This window comes from Copadichromis virginalis, linkage group LG17, assembly GCF_057382275.1.
Source record: "Copadichromis virginalis isolate Kocher_CV1m ecotype Utaka linkage group LG17, C_Virginalis_male_GT1.1, whole genome shotgun sequence".
Taxonomy (NCBI): domain Eukaryota; kingdom Metazoa; phylum Chordata; class Actinopteri; order Cichliformes; family Cichlidae; genus Copadichromis; species Copadichromis virginalis.
This window is the reverse complement of record NC_140634.1, coordinates 9703433-9722300: the sequence shown is the minus strand read 5'-3', so window position 1 is coordinate 9722300 and position 18868 is coordinate 9703433. Positions and strand designations below refer to the sequence as shown.

The following is an 18868-nucleotide window of genomic DNA, read 5'->3' as shown; positions in this document are numbered from 1 at the left end:
ACTGAAACAGCTCTGGTGAAAGTTACTAATGATATTCTCATGGCCTCAGATAATGGACTGGTGACCATTCTGGTTCTACTGGACCTCAGTGCTGTTTTTGACACATTCAATCACAATATTCTCATAGAAAGGTTTGAAAATGTTGCAGGGATCAAAGGAACAGCACTAGGCTGGTTTAAATCTTACTTGTCCAACAGACTCAAGGTTTGTTTACGTAAATGATAAATCCTCTTCAACCTCTATGGTTACTTGTGGCGTACACCACAGGGTTCTGTACTTGGACTGATCCTTTTTACTATATATATGTTCCCTATTGGTAAAATCATTAGACAGCATGGGATAAATTTCCATAGCTATGCACACCTAAATCCTGATGAACCTAATCAGTTATAAAGATTACGGGCATGCTTGGAAGACATAAAAACCTGGATGTCTTCAAACTTCCTCCTTTTGAATTCCGACAAGACAGAAGTTGTCTTTGGACCAGAAGCTCAGAAAAACAAATTACTTGGTCAGTCCCTTCATCTGGATGGCATTAAATTAGCCTCCAGTAATAAAGCAAAGAACCTCTGTGTTATTTTTTGACAAAGACATGTCATTTAGATCTGACATGAAAGAGGTTTCTAGGGTCTCCTCCTTCCACCTCCGTAATATTGCTAAAATTAGAAACATCCCATCCAGGAGTGATGCTGAAAAACTAGTTGATGCCTTTGTTACTTCAAGGCTGCATTACTATAACTCTTAACTATCAGGAAGTCCACATAATGCAACTAAAAGTCTTCAGCTGATCCAAAATGCTGCAGCCAGGGTTCTGATGAATATCAAAAGAACAGATGACATCTCCTCCCGTGTTTTAAATGCACTTTAGAACAGCACGCAGCAACACTACATATGAGCGAGCGGAGGGAGGCATGGGGTCTTCACAGAGCCCCACTCTCTGCCAGCCGTCAGGGCGGGGGGGCCTGAAGGTGGAATTGGCCATCTGATCGAGGCCTGGGTTGCAGCGGCCCCCTGCCACTGCGGAGCCGGGGACGGTCTGCTTGATTTCCACCTCAGGGAGGAGGGCAACATCTGGGTCTGGGTATGAGTTCCCCCTCCGGGGCAAGAATACCTGGACCTGGGATGTAGAGAATGTTTGGGGAGTGTGATTGTGTGTACAGTGTCCATTTATGTCTGTGTCCACGTTGGGTGAGGGCCGAGTGTTTGTGGTTGTGTGTATGAGGGTGGGAAGGTATGTTTGTGTCTGCCGTACACATCACCACAAACAACACCACAAGCAGAGCACAAGTTTTAAGCCAGCGTGGTGTGATTATAGATGCCGTGCAGGTGGGTCCATCTCACATGCAGCGGCATCGCAGAACACGCCCCGCCACATACCCTCTTCCCCCGACTAAGACCGAGGAGCCACCTCCCCCCCCCCCCTCCATGAGCAAGCGAGGGAATAGGCCTGGAGCATCAGCGCCCCAGCCCAGCCACGGGGAAGTGACTACCTGGGCGTTCGCCTGTAGATCTAGCGGCGCTGGTGACGAGGTGGTTCCAGGGACCGCCCACGCTTCCAGCGGCACCCCCATCCCGCTAGCGCACCAGCCTGTGGCTCACCTGAGCCGGTCGTTCCCTCGCGCTGTCCAACAATTACAATAATTATACGGTTGCTGTAACAGATTGTAGATACAATGCAGGTGAGTCTATCTCACCTGCAGCAGCATCCCAGACCAGCCACAATAATAAAGATTTTTCTATTTCATTATAAACTTTGTCCTAATTATGTCATGAGTTTTTACTATTTAAAAAGAAAAAGAAAGCATCACAAAAACACTTAAGGTCATGAAAATTAATTGTATTGCTGCAATACTTAAATATCTGTGGTCTAATCTATTTTTATTCACCAATCTCATTGTAGCAATAATATGCCTTTTTGGTCCAAGTTAATTATTTGAATTTTAAAACTCTTTTAGCCAAATAACTTTGAAGTTGTTACTAAAACTCATCATCCCCATTTACTACTTTTGTTTCATTCTTTAAAAATTTAGAAGCATAAATATCAGTCTTTTGGAAAAATTACATTTTATACAGTATTATTAAGTCTACATATTCCAAGTGAGTTATGTCAGAATGCACTAGAGCAATTTAACTCTATTACATCATAGCATTCTATTTGCAAGAATCCCAGTGTTAATCCACTGTTCTTGGCCAATGATATCCACTCCTCAGCACTATGGGGGCGCTAATGTACATCTACGCTGGTTGCCAACCACCATGAACATTTAAAGAGCAGAAGAAGAAGAAGAGGACACTAAAGAGTTCAGGTGCACGACATGAGGATTTAATGAGACAGCTTTTATCTTACTGCTTTCGTGGAAGATCAGGTGAGAACCATACAAATTCCCTTACACATGATGTTTATATAAATATATTCATCCAATAAAGCAAAGTAATATAGGTTATTATATTACGTTCGGATACACCAAAGCATCTAATTTTTGACAGTTTAGCTAGCCAGCATGCTAGTAGCAAAAGTTTGACATTCTGTTGCTGTTGGTTTGATTAATTTTGGTTTTAGCATCACAAAACTTGTGGTTTTAAAACTAGTGAGATCTGTTTTCAGAAAATATTTTACAAATGAAACAAAAACTGTAGGACAAATATGCTTATTGTTCAACCATACTAAATCATTATTTTAATTTATAACTTTAACAAATATAAAAGGTTAAGGAAATGTGGATATGAAAATTAACTCATTAAGATTTGCAGTAACCTTAGACCAAATAAAATATACGAAACAGAACTTCCACAGGTAGGGCATGCAGCCTCTGACACACAGTGATACAAGATAGGAGGAACACAGATATTTGGAACCTTTAGGGGAGCTCTCCCCAACATAAATAGATTTTTCGATCTGTTTATTTCTATGTCTACATACATTTTGTAGTATAATGTGTTATTTCTAAAGTCATTAATACCTGATCTTTGCAGGGGATGGCGGCAACAAGGCCACGGAGAGCTAAAATAAATCCCATACAAGATGCTAGGTATTACTGCTCCTTAGGTGAAGACAAGGCAGGATTTGATGTGAGGTATATTGATTCATTTAAAGGTGAGTTGATTCCAAAGAATGCAGTCAGCTTCTCAAAATAGAAATTTTTATGTTTTTTGTAGTTTTTTTGTAGCATACCATGCATGAGAAAATTAATAATCACGAATATAATTATACTTGTTTTATTATTATTATTATTATTATATTTCTATTTTTTCCTTGTCTTTCCCCAAGGAATTATGAACATGTTACATGTTCCAAAATAAATAATACAATATAATCAAATAAAAAACATATTTAAAAACAAGAAGGATTTTAATTAAATGGTTTATAGTTTATTGCCCAATTTGTTTTTGATGTGTGTCTTTAGGTCGCGGTGTGTTCAGCTGTCGGTCATTTCAAAAGGGAGATTTTCTTTTTGAGTACAGAGGACAAATCATAACTAAAGAGGAACAAGAAAACCGAATGAAACTTTACCATGATGCACTCAAGGTTTTCATATTCAAGTTCAATGGAAAACAGTTATGGTATGTAACTGCTTTGATAAAGGATAAAATACATGAGGTTTACAAATTATAATATTCAAATAATATTTTGAATTGAATATTAAAATGTTATTCAGACGTTCTACAACCTAATATACTTAATGACTTTCTTTACAGAGTGTAATTGTTATTGTATACTTTTTGTTTTAGTGTTGATGCTACCAGAGAGGACGGCTCACTTGGCAGACTTGTAAATGACGATAATGTGAATCCAAACAGTAAAATGACAGTTACCAGAGTGGATGGAAGGCCCCATCTCTGTTTGTTTGCAATCAAAGATATTGGTCCAGGAGAAGAAATCACCTATAACTATGGTGATTCCAACTGGCCATGGAGAAGCAAGGTATAATGTAAATAGTACAGTATAAGTATAAATAGTATTAAATGAATAAAGGCTATACTGAAAAGTATGCATACACACACGGGTCCTGTGTAATACTCAACTGGACAGGTCCAGACATTAGGAGGACTGTATTCATCTTGGCTAGACCCAAAGACTGCCATTCATTATTCACGCTTCTTCCTTAGAAATCCAACATGGTGCCATCTCAGGCTGTGGATGAGAATGCAGCCAGTTCCTCTCCTAACGACGCAACAAAGGTAAATTGGAGTTTCAGTGTCAGATTGTTTTAGTTGTAGACTGAGGTGCTAGTTATTAGGCAGTATTGAGGTATGTGGGTCCTTGGTTATCTTGACCAAGTAAGATGCACGCATTAGGAGGACTGAGATTTGAAACAGGAAGTATAAACAACTGAGTTCTACCTACAAGTGCGCCCACACACACGGGTCCTGTGTATTACTCAACTGGACAGGTCCAGACATTAGGAGGACAGAGTTTCGAAATGAATTCAGATCAATGAGAGTTACTCTGGCAATTGTGCATACACACACGGGTCCTGTGTATTACTCAACTGGACAGGTCCAGACATTAGGAGGACTGTATTCATCTTGGCTAGACCCAAAGACTGCCATTCATTATTCATGCTTCTTCCTTAGAAATCCAACATGGTGCCATCTCAGGCTGTGGATGAGAATGCAGCCAGTTCCTCTCCTAACGACACAACAAAGGTAAATTGGAGTTTCAGTGTCAGATTGTTTTAGTTGTAGACTGAGGTGCTAGTTATTAGGCAGTATTGAGGTATGTGGGTCCTTGGTTATCTTGACCAAGTAAGATGCACGCATTAGGAGGACTGAGATTTGAAACAGGAAGTATAAACAACTGAGTTCTACCTACAAGTGCGCCCACACACACGGGTCCTGTGTATTACTCAACTGGACAGGTCCAGACATTAGGAGGACTGAGTTTAGAAATGAATTCAGATCAATGAGAGTTACTCTGGCAATTGTGCATACACACACGGGTCCTGTGTATTACTCAACTGGACAGGTCCAGACATTAGGAGGACTGTATTCATCTTGGCTAGACCCAAAGACTGCCATTCATTATTCACGCTTCTTCCTTAGAAATCCAACATGGTGCCATCTCAGGCTGTGGATGAGAATGCAGCCAGTTCCTCTCCTAACGACGCAACAAAGGTAAATTGGAGTTTCAGTGTCAGATTGTTTTAGTTGTAGACTGAGGTGCTAGTTATTAGGCAGTATTGAGGTATGTGGGTCCTTGGTTATCTTGACCAAGTAAGATGCACGCATTAGGAGGACTGAGATTTGAAACAGGAAGTATAAACAACTGAGTTCTACCTACAAGTGCGCCCACACACACGGGTCCTGTGTATTACTCAACTGGACAGGTCCAGACATTAGGAGGACCGAGTTTCGAAATGAATTCAGATCAATGAGAGTTACTCTGGCAATTGTGCATACACACACGGGTCCTGTGTATTACTCAACTGGACAGGTCCAGACATTAGGAGGACTGTATTCATCTTGGCTAGACCCAAAGACTGCCATTCATTATTCATGCTTCTTCCTTAGAAATCCAACATGGTGCCATCTCAGGCTGTGGATGAGAATGCAGCCAGTTCCTCTCCTAACGACACAACAAAGGTAAATTGGAGTTTCAGTGTCAGATTGTTTTAGTTGTAGACTGAGGTGCTAGTTATTAGGCAGTATTGAGGTATGTGGGTCCTTGGTTATCTTGACCAAGTAAGATGCACGCATTAGGAGGACTGAGATTTGAAACAGGAAGTATAAACAACTGAGTTCTACCTACAAGTGCGCCCACACACACGGGTCCTGTGTATTACTCAACTGGACAGGTCCAGACATTAGGAGGACTGAGTTTAGAAATGAATTCAGATCAATGAGAGTTACTCTGGCAATTGTGCATACACACACGGGTCCTGTGTATTACTCAACTGGACAGGTCCAGACATTAGGAGGACTGTATTCATCTTGGCTAGACCCAAAGACTGCCATTCATTATTCACGCTTCTTCCTTAGAAATCCAACATGGTGCCATCTCAGGCTGTGGATGAGAATGCGGCCAGTTCCTCTCCTAACGACGCAACAAAGTGAAATTGGAGTTTCAGTGTCAGATTGTTTTAGTTGTAGACTGAGGTGCTAGTTATTAGGCAGTATTGAGGTATGTGGGTCCTTGGTTATCTTGACCAAGTAAGATGCACGCATTAGGAGGACTGAGATTTGAAACAGGAAGTATAAACAACTGAGTTCTACCTACAAGTGCGCCCACACACACGGGTCCTGTGTATTACTCAACTGGACAGGTCCAGACATTAGGAGGACTGAGTTTAGAAATGAATTCAGATCAATGAGAGTTACTCTGGCAATTGTGCATACACACACGGGTCCTGTGTATTACTCAACTGGACAGGTCCAGACATTAGGAGGACTGTATTCATCTTGGCTAGACCCAAAGACTGCCATTCATTATTCACGCTTCTTCCTTAGAAATCCAACATGGTGGCATCTCAGGCTGTGGATGAGAATGCAGCCAGTTCCTCTCCTAACGACGCAACAAAGGTAAATTGGAGTTTCAGTGTCAGATTGTTTTAGTTGTAGACTGAGGTGCTAGTTATTAGGCAGTATTGAGGTATGTGGGTCCTTGGTTATCTTGACCAAGTAAGATGCACGCATTAGGAGGACTGAGATTTGAAACAGGAAGTATAAACAACTGAGTTCTACCTACAAGTGCGCCCACACACACGGGTCCTGTGTATTACTCAACTGGACAGGTCCAGACATTAGGAGGACTGAGTTTAGAAATGAATTCAGATCAATGAGAGTTACTCTGGCAATTGTGCATACACACACGGGTCCTGTGTAATACTCAACTGGACAGGTCCAGACATTAGGAGGACTGTATTCATCTTGGCTAGACCCAAAGACTGCCATTCATTATTCACGCTTCTTCTTTAGAAATCCAACATGGTGGCATCTCAGGCTGTGGATGAGAATGCAGCCAGTTCCTCTCCTAACGACGCAACAAAGGTAAATTGGAGTTTCAGTGTCAGATTGTTTTAGTTGTAGACTGAGGTGCTAGTTATTAGGCAGTATTGAGGTATGTGGGTCCTTGGTTATCTTGACCAAGTAAGATGCACGCATTAGGAGGACTGAGATTTGAAACAAGAAGTATGAAACCCCAACCCTAAATCTGGTTTGCATAAAGACGTAGTTCTCGGCTTGGTTGAAATGAACTCTGATGTAGTTAGATCGCATATTTGAATTTCAGCTGATCAAGGAGCAAGAATGAAGCTTACTATAGGAAGGAGCATGTAAATACAACCGAAACAATCGCTAAACTCTTTCCTGTTAATGCCAAGCACATTTATGTAACATTGTTGTGTAAAGGCCATCCGTTATGTCTTGATGGATTCATGACTTCATGATTTAATTATACTTTTTTACACTCCCAGTCAAAACTTTGGACACATCTTCTCATTTCAGAAAGAACAAATTGTAAGTCTAATCTTTTTTGGGTGTTGTGGGTCCACAATGAATTTTCTTTTCATTGTGGTTTTGTAATATATACCATAATATAAAACCTAGAAGAACAAATTGTTTTGAAAATTGATCTATATACAGCAGGTATTTTTCCCTTTAAATTTTGCATTGCAAAAGTTACAAAAATTGATTTAATAGTTTTAGTAACACTTGAACCTGTTTTTTTTTTTTTTTTTCTTCCGTCCTTAACTCCTTTTTAAAGAGGAACCAAAACAACTATTTGGTTGTGATATTTTACATCACAAAAGTATGAATTTTGTTTTTGATTACACTGTTTTTTTTTTTTTTGTTTTTTTTTACCAAACAGGACTGCGATCATGATCTAGTCCCTGACGAAATGTCAAGTTTAGAAAAATGTTTTGCATGTGGAGGACCTTTTTCGCCTCTGAAATGGAGTGGTGTGAGATGTGAAGGTAATTATTTAATTATGGAAGGTTGGGTAGATTAGAATATCTTAAATATGATCCATAAGGAACACTATAAAAACTAATCCATAAGTAAATATGATATATGTTCATAATGAACCTTTTACATCTGCACTTTTTACATATTTACTTACCATGTCATTATTAAAGCTGCTATACCCAATTTGCAAAAACAAGTTAGCTTAACATATTTTTTTTTCATGTTCATAACAACATTTTAACAAAGCATAGCTATAAATGTTGTTTGGAGATTAAAGAAAAAAAAATGAAGTGGTTCTGTTGCATTTGTCTAAAACCATCAGCCAATAACATGGCTCAGTCCAGAAAAACGATAGAACAGTCTTTCCTGACTCCTTAAATTCTACATTAACATGGCTCCACCACACTATGCACTGGCCTGTTTAGCAGCAAAGCACACCAGGGGGTGTGGCCTATGGATAATATCCAATGGGAGGGGGGAGCCTTCTTGACTGTGTTTATGCTTCCATCTAGCCTGTTTTTTTAAATTGGGGAAAGCGGCTTTAACTACCTTTCTTTTATTAACTTAATTTTTCTCTGTCTAGTTTGCTACCAGTCCTGGCACAAAAGATGTTATGTTAGCCACAAGGTGAACCTCACTGAACCTCTTCCAGAGGTAAGTGTTTTTGCAGAATTCTTCTCAGTAAAATATGTAAGGTAAACAAAGTCTTACTTTGTGTTTTTGATTGTTATTAGGTCTTTAGTGAAGATAGTTCAAGTGAGGGGGCTTCATCAGAAGAGGAATATGTGCCAGATTCTATAGCTGACTCAGACAGCTCATGGGACAACAAATCAGAGCCTTTAAATATAAGTTGCAAACAAGTACAGAACTCTGAGATCTCCAGCAGTCAATGTGCTTGCAAAACGAAAAGACCTCGCCTAGAAAGTTTTTTAGAGAGAGTAGGACAAAGAATTTCAGAAGATGCCGAATCAATATCTGAAGATGGAATTGGCACAAGACAGCTCGACGTATCAGGGGTTATTGCCACAGCAGAAAAGTCTGATGCTGAAGGCATTGTTGATGACTCTAATACTACGGCTGAAGATTCCTTAAAAACATCCTCCTCACTAAGAAACAAAACATACTGCTACATTTGTGGAAAACTACAGACAAAGTTTACACGTCATTTAAAAACTCATGAGAAATCACATGCAGATGTTGCTCGAGTTTTAAGTCTTCCCAAGAAGTCCAAAGACCGTTTGAAAATGCTTTCTAAGCTGCGAAACAAAGGAAACCACAGACATAACTCGGAGGTCATCGCAAGTGGGATTGGATCATTAAAAACCAGACGCACATCAAAAAAACCCTACAAAGGAAAAGACTATATTCACTGCATTTATTGCGAGGCATTATATCTTAAAAGAGATCTTTGGAGACATGTTCGTAAATGTTCTTCAAAACCAGTGGAGGCCAATTCAGAGGGGGGACGAAAAAAGGTCTTGTCCCTGGCCTGTATGAGTGAGTCAGCTCTGTGTCAGCAAGTTTCCCCCGGTGTTTGGAAGATATTAGCTGTCATGAAAGATGATGAAATAACTTCTACTGTGCGAAGTGACTTCTCTATTCTTCAGCTTGCTCAATCATTCTTTAACAAACATGGGAAAGATCCCACCAAATTTGACTACATTCGCCAGACACTCCGAGAATGTGGAAGACTTCTGCTCACACTTCGGAAAGAATGCTCAATACACACTTTTGAGGATGCTGTAAGACCTGCAAATTTCAATGTGGTTATCAAAGCTGTTAAGAAGGTGTGTGGGTATGATGAAGAAAAGAACTGCTACTCGACTCCAAGCCTTGCTTTAAAGTTGGGACACTCACTGCAGAAAGTCTGTGATATTATACATTGCAGAGCACTGATGGCAGAAGACAGTGCACTGATAAAGTCAACCCAGAGTTTCAAAACCCTTTATGCTACAAAGTGGTCAGAACTCATCTCCCATACTGCATTAACCACACTAAACGAGCGGCACTTCAACAAGCCTTCCACACTTCCTTTCACAGAAGATGTTCAGCGTCTTCATAGACATCTGGAGAAGACTACAGAACAAGCACTGAAGGACTTGGAAGAGCATAGTTCACCAAAATCATACAGTGAACTTTGTAAAGCTACCATGGCAAATGTAATACTATTTAACAGGAGAAGAGGGGGAGAAATTTCAAAGATGACACTGAATGGCTTCCAGGAGAGAGACACTAGTACCCTGCACAAGGATGTTGCAATTGGACTGACAAAATTTGAACTTTACCTTTGTCAACACTTCAGTCGTGTAGAATTGAGGGGTAAACGAGGACGCAAGGTTGCAGTGCTACTTTCACCAGACATGGTGAATGCCATAACACGGCTGACAGAGAAAAGACAAGACTGTGGTGTTCTGGCAGAAAACATGTTCCTGTTTTCCAGACCTCATTGTCTGACTCCCTACAGAGGACAGGACTGTTTGAGGATTTATGCGACTGAATGTGGGGCTGAAAACCCTGAACACCTACGTTCAACGCAGTTGCGCAAACATGTCGCAACTTTGTCTCAGATCTTAAACCTCAAGAATCACGAGTTAGACCAAGTTGCCAACTTCCTAGGTCATGATATTCGTGTTCATCGCGAATATTATAGACTTCCAGAGGCTACTACCCAGCTTGCCAAAATATCCAAACTACTGATTGCCATGGAGAAAGGGTCTCTCAAAAGCCTTCAAGGCAAAACACTTGAAGAGATTGAAATCGAAGGTAAAGTGGTGTTAAGGTTAAGAATTATACACGTTTCCTGCACTATAACCTTATAATTCATTAAGACAATCTTTTATTTTGTTAGATAACCTACAGTTGACAGATTCAAGTGAAGAAAGTGAGGTCGGAGCGGAGCGTGAGGAGGTCGGAGCGGAGCGTGAGGAGGTCGGAGCGGAGCGTGAGGAGGTCGGAGCGGAGCGTGAGGAGGTCGGAGCGGAGCGTGAGGAGGTCGGAGCGGAGCGTGAGGAGGTCGGAGCGGAGCGTGAGGAGGTCGGAGCGGAGCGTGAGGAGGTCGGAGCGGAGCGTGAGGAGGTCGGAGCGGAGCGTGAGGAGGTCGGAGCGGAGCGTGAGGAGGTCGGAGCGGAGCGTGAGGTCAATGAAGGAAATCTTGTATATCCACAGATTGGTAAGTACAATGTGATTAGTCTCAACTTTGTTCAATTTATGAAATCACATGACTAATAGACTTTATTACAGATTCTATAGATACTAGAATGATGAAGAAAGTTGTCAAGGAACCTCCAGGTATGTGTTTGTCATCATTTATTGAAGCTTTTACCTTTGTAACTACTTCCTAGACACTTTTGCTATCTTTGCTATCTTTATGTAAAAAAAAAAAAGATAATTCATTACTATCATTTTTCCAGTGATTGTTACCTTTGTCCAAATGGTAATTTAAAGAAAGTCAAGGATCTTTCTAAAGACCAGCTCAACAGAATAGAAAGGTCAGTTTTGGAGGATGGTCAGGTAGGAAATGCTAGTTTGAACAGGTGATTTTGAGCTGTGATTTAAAGTTCTAGAGAGAATCTAATGAGCAGAGGAAGTTCCAGAGGGTGCAATTAGCAGTGGCAAAGGATTGTACCCTCAGATTTATGATTTTGATGATGGGGGTAAGGAGGTTAGTGTTAGCAGTGTTGTGGGAGAGTGACAGTAAAGACAATCCCTCAGGGTGGCGGGGGCGAGGTTGTTGAAGGCTTAAAAGTTGATTAGGAGTTTGCACTCAATACTATAGTCAGTGTGCAGCCAGTAATGTTCTTTTTAGGATGTGGTGATATAGTCTCTAGAGTGAGTGCAGTAGAGTAAGGGGGCAGCAGAGTTCTTAATAGATTGCAGTTCTTGGAGGTGAGTTTGGGGAAAGCAAAGATGCTGGGATTCTTTTTGAGGGTGGAGAGAATGGATAGGATTAGGAAGAACAATATCATTGGGACTGCACATGTTGGAAAAAATGTCTACATTGTTCTACATTGGCCAGGTTGAGGTTGTGTTGGGCATGTGCAAACAAGGGACAGTGAGGAAGGTTTGTTGAAAGATGTTAGAAAGGAAGCTGCCCTGCAGGAGACAGAAGGAGATGAGATTAATCAAGAGAGATGAAAATAGTTGGTGTGTGGAGGGCTGATCTACTACTCTTTATTTACCTGGTTTGCGCTTCTGAAGTATTCCCTCTACGCTCTCATCCTCTTTCTACAGTAAATCAGTGGTGAGTGGAAAGTTGACCAGTCACCGGAGTAGTGATGGGTCGTTCGCGAACGAAATGGCTCTTAGAGCTGGTTCTTTGAAGTGAACGATGCGAGCCGGCTCCTTATTGGGAGCCGTGGATTTTTTTTTTTTTACTTTCTCTTGCCCTCTCTCTCACTTTTTTCGCTGCACGTCAGCCTTGTGTTTGCGCTGAGTAGAGACGGGAGGGGCGCAAACAGAGCCTTGCGTTTGCACCCCTCCCGCCTCTGAGCAGAGGGAGGAGCTAGGGGCGGTAGTTACACTCGCAACAGCAGTAGCACACGAAAAGAGCAGCAGGGAGAGAGAGAGAAAGAGAGCCGGGAGCAACAACAAGAGACAATGTCGTCACATTAGAAAGGTGGAGTAAAGAAAATGAGTGACACCAAGAAAAGAAGCAAAATCTAGAACCATTTAAATTTTACTGACAATACATAGGCAGAGTGTAGAGTCTGCAAGAAAAGGATATCATATAGAGCCGGTGCACGGGCACCTGAAAACTGTCCACTCATCAGTGCGATGGGAAGATAAAACACAGTGAATTAAGTGTGATATAAGTGAAGCTGCCAGTGTGTCTACCCACTGAGCTGAGCACTGGGCACTTGGTATTTTTAAATTTAAAGTTTAAATTTTAAAAGTTAAATTGTAAATGGTAGGTTTTTGTATTTTATAATTTATTTTTTAAATTTTATGTGGAGTGAATAAATAAAAGCAGATTTATATAATGAACATATATACATAGAAAACACGTTTTTAAACATTAGTAATTCATTTTGTGCATAATTTTATATTGTTGTTAATAATAAATGAATGAAAGCAACAAAATAACCTGAAGAGCCGGTTCGGGAGCCGAAAGAGCCGGCTCTTTTTAGTGAGCCGAGCCGAGAGAGCCGGATCTCTAAAAAGAGCCGGAAATCCCATCACTACACCGGAGTCTTGTTTGGAGAAAAATTCAGCCTTGTATCTTTTAATATCAGCTGTAATAGCTCTAGCCATATTCCACATTCACATGTGTCACCTTAAACTAAAAGTCATAGTTGCGACTCTGGATTTATCTTAGAAACCATATTCAAGATTTCAAGGTCCATTAGTTGCTTGACCACATTCAGGAGCATTTGACATTACATTATAAGAGATTTAATACAACAAATATATGCTTACTGTTTTGTTTTGTTTTTCAGCACAAAGTAAAAATGGAGCGGGTAAGGTCATTGAACCCAACAGAATACTAAACAAGGAGATGAAGCCAAGCAGTAAGAAGAAAACAAATGAACAATCTGGTAAATGGTGACATGCATACAAAAGTCACTTAAGCACAAATGTAAACTTCATGCATTTTTGAACCCAGTTATCCACACCACCCAAGCCAGTATGGTGACTATGCTCATCTTTCTGCCAGGGACCGTACCATAATTCTACAACTTGGTTAGACAATTATATTAACCTACTTGGTAAGGTAAAACATAAATCACATTCAATGTGGAACAATACCTTGTATTAAGTAATGGGATAAATGTTTAAATTACTTTCCCTATGCCTGTTTTAATCTGTAATACATTTAAATACTTATCATTTTCAAAACAGCAATGCACCAAAACAATTAATAAACAAAGCAATGAGAACATATTATGATTTGGGTTTTTAATTTTGAGGATTCCTCAACCATTGGGCTTCTACATTATCTCCATACTCTGAACATCATCTTATTCCCATAGGCAGAATCTGGATAATATTGGAAAATTTGGGCTGGTTTGGCTAATTGTGGGCTGTAACCTGAACGTCTTGAAGAAAATTATGTTCACTGAAAAAACCTGAAGGCCCACCTCATGGTCAGGCAGGGTCCACCCTTGTTTTTAAATAAACATTTGAGTCAGACAGTTATATATGAAATGTTTGAGTATATGTTATACATTTCAAATTATTACAATATCATGCTATACATGTTTTTTGTTGTATAACGGTGTGTGGAATAAAATGCTCTCCATCCATAGTGATTTGCCATAGCTATTTATTGGAATTCTGACTTAATGTGGGCTACCTTTCAGAATTTTACATTTAAATAAATGTATTCATCCATTGTAATAAGTATTTAAACAGTCAGCATTACAGGATTTATACCAAAGAAACACTGTTACAACAAATTCACCTTAAAGGGGACATATTATGCAAAACCCACTTTTTTTTTGTTGCTTTTGTATGTATATTTGGTTATGAATTGCCTCCCGACTCCTTAAGTGTAGGTTTTCAACAACTAAAAAAGGAGCTCTTTTAGGTCCCAGGTAGTGTATTTTGCACAATCCAGCATAATCACAGCCTCAGCACCTGTCCTCGTGGACAATGCAAAGGCCGTCTTTGGGCTGTGTAGACTAAACACTAACTGTTCTTAGCAGGGCTGTAAAACTAGTGTGTGCAGAACTCAATTCTTCGGCTTATTTGAAGGAAGCCGATTATCGCCATTATATTTTTGCATCCTACAACCATGTCAACTCACACAATTGAGCATAATACGTCCCCTTTAATTTAAAAATTGTTTAAAAAGTAGTTTGTTTACATTTATTTTTTTCTGCTTCTAGCTTCTCTGGAAAATGCAAGGAGGGTCAAAAAGCATCCTTGGTCTCCCACGGAGGTTGCTGCGATAATGAAGTATTTTGGCGAACATATCAAAAAAGGAAAACTGGCCACTATTATCGAATGCCAGCAATGCAAAACTGCAGAAGATCCTGCTCTGGCTGGTCGTTCTATTCAAAACATCAGAGATTTTGTGAGGAATCGGGGTGTGTCGTTGAAGAAAAAAGAAAATCCTATGTAGAGGAGTCTACATAACTCCAAAGTACTTCTTGGAGGAGTTACAAAAGATATTTTGTATGTTTTGGTTTCTCATTTATTTATTTTAGAATTTTACTATTAGAAGATTGGTGAATTCATTTTGTTGACACTGTTTTAGTGCATCTGATCTAAGAGGACATATAATTTTATATTGCCAGTTATTTTCATTTCTGTTAACAAAACAATCCTGTTTTTGTAAAATGCACTCAATTTGTTCCTTTTATTCACCTGTTGCCCTTTTAATACACACAAAATACATGTTTGTGTATGTGTATGGCCTTTGTCCTGTTAATAAAGTTAGCCCTGACAATTACTGTTCATGTCAGGGGGAGGAGCCAAGTTACCTAATTAGTGTTGTCCTCTTATTACACCATGTTGTCAGGTTCTTATATTTTGAGTTCTGGTGTGTTTTTCACAATTTTGAAGTGAGATTTGTGTTGTACAACTCAAATGGGATTTTTAAAGATGCACTTCATCTATCTAGCACAAGCGGAAAGGGGGGTCCGTTTAGTGTTGCAAAAATCTTGTTTGAAAAAATTGTCCTTCCAATTCACCTTTACCAGTATATGTGTGTGTGTGTGTGTGTGTGTGTGTGTGTGTGTGTGTGTGTGTGTGTGTGATCTCAGGAAAAGGAAGGAATAGAGCTGATCCTTTATCTGTCTGTAATTGAATTCTCTCTCTTCCATTGTTGTTGTCTTTGTCTCTGGGGAGTGGCTGGTCAGATTTTTCTTATTCTTGCTCAGGTGGTGCTATATTACATCGTCTATGCCTTCCCTTACAGACACATCATTTAAAATGATCTGTGGCCTTTTCTTTTTAACATTAGTGCAAAGGTCAAGTGACCCTAAAATTTCAGCTCCATGCAGACACTTTAACGATACACATAGATGTTTTCAGGTTTGCTAACACCACTACATTTTTCCATCTAAGCTGTGGATGTTAATTTGCTTTATTCCTGCTACATAACAATTTTGGCATTGTGTGATTCTGTAGCGTGTCTTATCCAGTAGTAGAAGAAGAAGTGCAAAGAGGATAGTCCACATTAAGATGAGGTTGTAGTGGATGAAATCTGAATCAGGAAGACTTTATTGATCCCAAAGGAAAAACTTTCACCCACAAAACTGGAGTTAGTGTCCTGACACCACCATTAGAGTCACCGATAATTCTACCAAATTTGATGCAGGTGTGAATGTGACTGTGTTTTTGTTATACTAGTTGGCTTTCTGTGCTAGCCCCATGAGAGTCTGGCAACCTACCCAGTGGGTACCCCACTTCTCACCCTGTGACAGCTGGGATAGGCTCCAGCAACCCTGTCAGTGAAACTTTCTTTAAAGCGAATCTCAGTTTGCTGAACTGGGACACTTGGCAAATAAACTTGCCCATAGTATTTGAGAACGTTATCAAAGTTTATTGGAGCATTTTCAGGACACACGGGCCTAATATTACCTGTTATAACGTTAGCTTATAACCAGCTATTGTTGGTATTAACTGGCTTGTTGTCCAAACAGCTGACATCTAATCTGCTGACAGTAAGTAAGTGCATTTGGGAATAAATAACCATGTTTGTGAGCATTTAGTTGTTCATAAACATGGTTTAGTTCAGGAGAGGTTTGAGGTGAAGAGGAAGACGATAATGTGGAAATGTGATGAATATACTGAAAGAACTATTTGTATCCATTAAATTAAAAGTACTGCATATGTGTCTGTCTGCCACTGTATTCAAAATGGCGCGGCAACATGGTGGCTTCCACAAACTAGCACCTGCTTCCCTGCATTTTCGATAAGTAAGCATAGGTTTGGACGACAGTTACACATGAGTCAATATATATTAATGAGCAAAATGTTCTCTATTTCTGTTAAATGAACTCAAAAACAACTGGCTGCACCTTTAAAGTATCATGTATGACATAACATTATAACATGAAATTCATAATAGTACAGTTTAACTAATGAACCAGGGTGTGTACCTGTGCTGTTCACATAATGGGTAAACATTTTTTAAAAAGGCATAAAAATGTTTCTCTTGTTCTGATTGATGAAACTTAAAATTCTTTTCTAACATGGAAGTTGCTTTTCTGAAATTTGTGGGATTCTTTTTGGAGTTTGGCTCCAAATTCACAATCTGAATGCATATAATTGTGTGTGTGTGCATGCAGAGGGTAAGTGCAATCATCAGCATGTGCGAGTACTTGCATATGCATTGATGATGTGTTGGCTCTTTCTCTGTTTACAAGTGTGTCTCAGCATGTGCCTACATCTGCGTGTGAGAGTGTGTGTATGCCTGTGTGTGTGTGTGTGTGCAGCTGTCCCAGGTGTGCGTTATTAATCAGTTATCAGGGCAGTTTATTTGCTGGGTGACAAGTTGCAATTTCCCCCCTGATTCAAGGCCTTTTTGTCAGGTGGGAATTATGCTGAGAGCACATGACAAAACACTTCACCTCTCTGCTCCATTCTCTCGCTTCTTCTCTCTCCCTCTGGATTTTGCTAACTGTCTTTTCCTCTCTTTCTCTCCACTCTTCCCTCCCCTCATATTAGCATCCCTTCCTCTGCTCACCACCTCTCACTTCTTCATCTCCATCTGTTTTTCCCTCTCTTTTCCTCGTCTGATCTCCCTCCATCTTTGTCCCCCCCTTTTTCATCTTCTATATTTATTTCTCCTCCCATCAACAACACCATCCTCAGGCCTTGGAGTAAAAAAGGCGGACTGTATAATTAATCACACAGCTTGGTCTAATTAGAGATGAATACACGCTGTCCCTCTAGTGACACACACACACACACACACTCACCTCTCAGTTTCCCGGACCTAATAGCAGCTGATGCTGTATTAACGGCAAATGGTGCAATCCCCATGAGAGCCCCTCTTGCCTTGATGAATCTGATGAATGTGACAATAATTAGTGAAGACAGATGAGAGTTAAATTACCACTGACAATGTAATGCTATCCTGTCTGCAACTAGAGAGAGAGAGAGCACGAGAGAGGGGGACAGATTGCCAGGACATGACACAGACGTGAGAGGGAGTAACAGACAGTGAGAGATGCAGAGCATAGTTTAGTTTCATGCAAATTTAGCTTAATGGACAGCCTAATAGAAAAATGTGTAAATGCCTTCAACATGCAAAAAGTTTTTTTTAAAATATGGATCCTAAATAGGTGCTAAAAGATTACAAAGATTACATTAAATAGGTGTTAAAAGATGTAGTAGAAATGACATCCAGGCCTTTTTGAGACCTGTTAACAGTTTGTGTCTGTATGTCTTAGATAACAGCACCATAATGTAAGACATGAACCATTCAGACTGTGGTTTGAATTGTGACAAGGTCACAGCCAGGTGTAAATGGAAGCTGTAAAACTTGGCCTTATCCTTAAGAAACTAACCTTAATTTCAGTATTGTTGAAAGGCTGGTTTCTGTTATGTCTCCCTAAACGGTGCGCACAGTCCTTTTTGACATATATTGAAATAATGCCATCACCCACCTTTATGACTGGAGTAGACAAAAGAAAAAAAAGGGCTCAGGAATAGTTGCAATGCAGGAAGCCTTTGTTTTCGTTGCCTTGTGACATGTGCAATAACAATAAAGTCGAATTCTGTTCTATTCTATTCGAATTCTAATGTTCTTTTATGTATGTATATATATAAAAATGCATTAAATCCAGAGGAAAATGTATTAGAACGGAGATATATTACTAAAACGTGTTTGTTTTAATCCCACAAACTGTCTTTGGTCTTGACTTTTTCTCACCTCAGAAGATCTTACAGAGTCTTGATAGTTAGATAGTAATGTTGAAAGCCTCTAAGAGAGGCAGAACGACACATAGGAAGTGTAGCAGCAGCAAAGCCTCAGGACTAATTAGTGCTCTCTGCCAAAAGAGAAAGAGCA

At 39.9% G+C, this 18868-nt stretch overlaps 1 protein-coding gene and 1 long non-coding RNA gene across 2 annotated transcripts; both read left to right on the top strand.

Annotated features, from left to right (window-relative positions):
• Nucleotides 1–1708: 1708 nt before the first annotated feature.
• LOC146688984 (uncharacterized) lies at nucleotides 1709–3517 on the top strand. The gene is made up of 3 exons (XR_014915969.1): nucleotides 1709–2366; nucleotides 2974–3094; nucleotides 3405–3517. It is a non-coding gene; the product is annotated as an uncharacterized LOC146688984 (long non-coding RNA).
• A 5286-nt stretch (nucleotides 3518–8803) lies between these two features.
• LOC146688983 (uncharacterized) lies at nucleotides 8804–15328 on the top strand. Its single transcript, XM_085436717.1, has 6 exons — nucleotides 8804–10668; nucleotides 10754–10791; nucleotides 10918–11074; nucleotides 11146–11193; nucleotides 13341–13439; nucleotides 14733–15328. Exons 1-6 carry the CDS (start codon nucleotides 9150–9152, stop codon nucleotides 14966–14968), a joined length of 2097 nt encoding a protein of 698 aa, XP_085292843.1. The 5' UTR covers nucleotides 8804–9149; the 3' UTR covers nucleotides 14969–15328.
• The last annotated feature ends 3540 nt before the right edge of the window (nucleotides 15329–18868 follow it).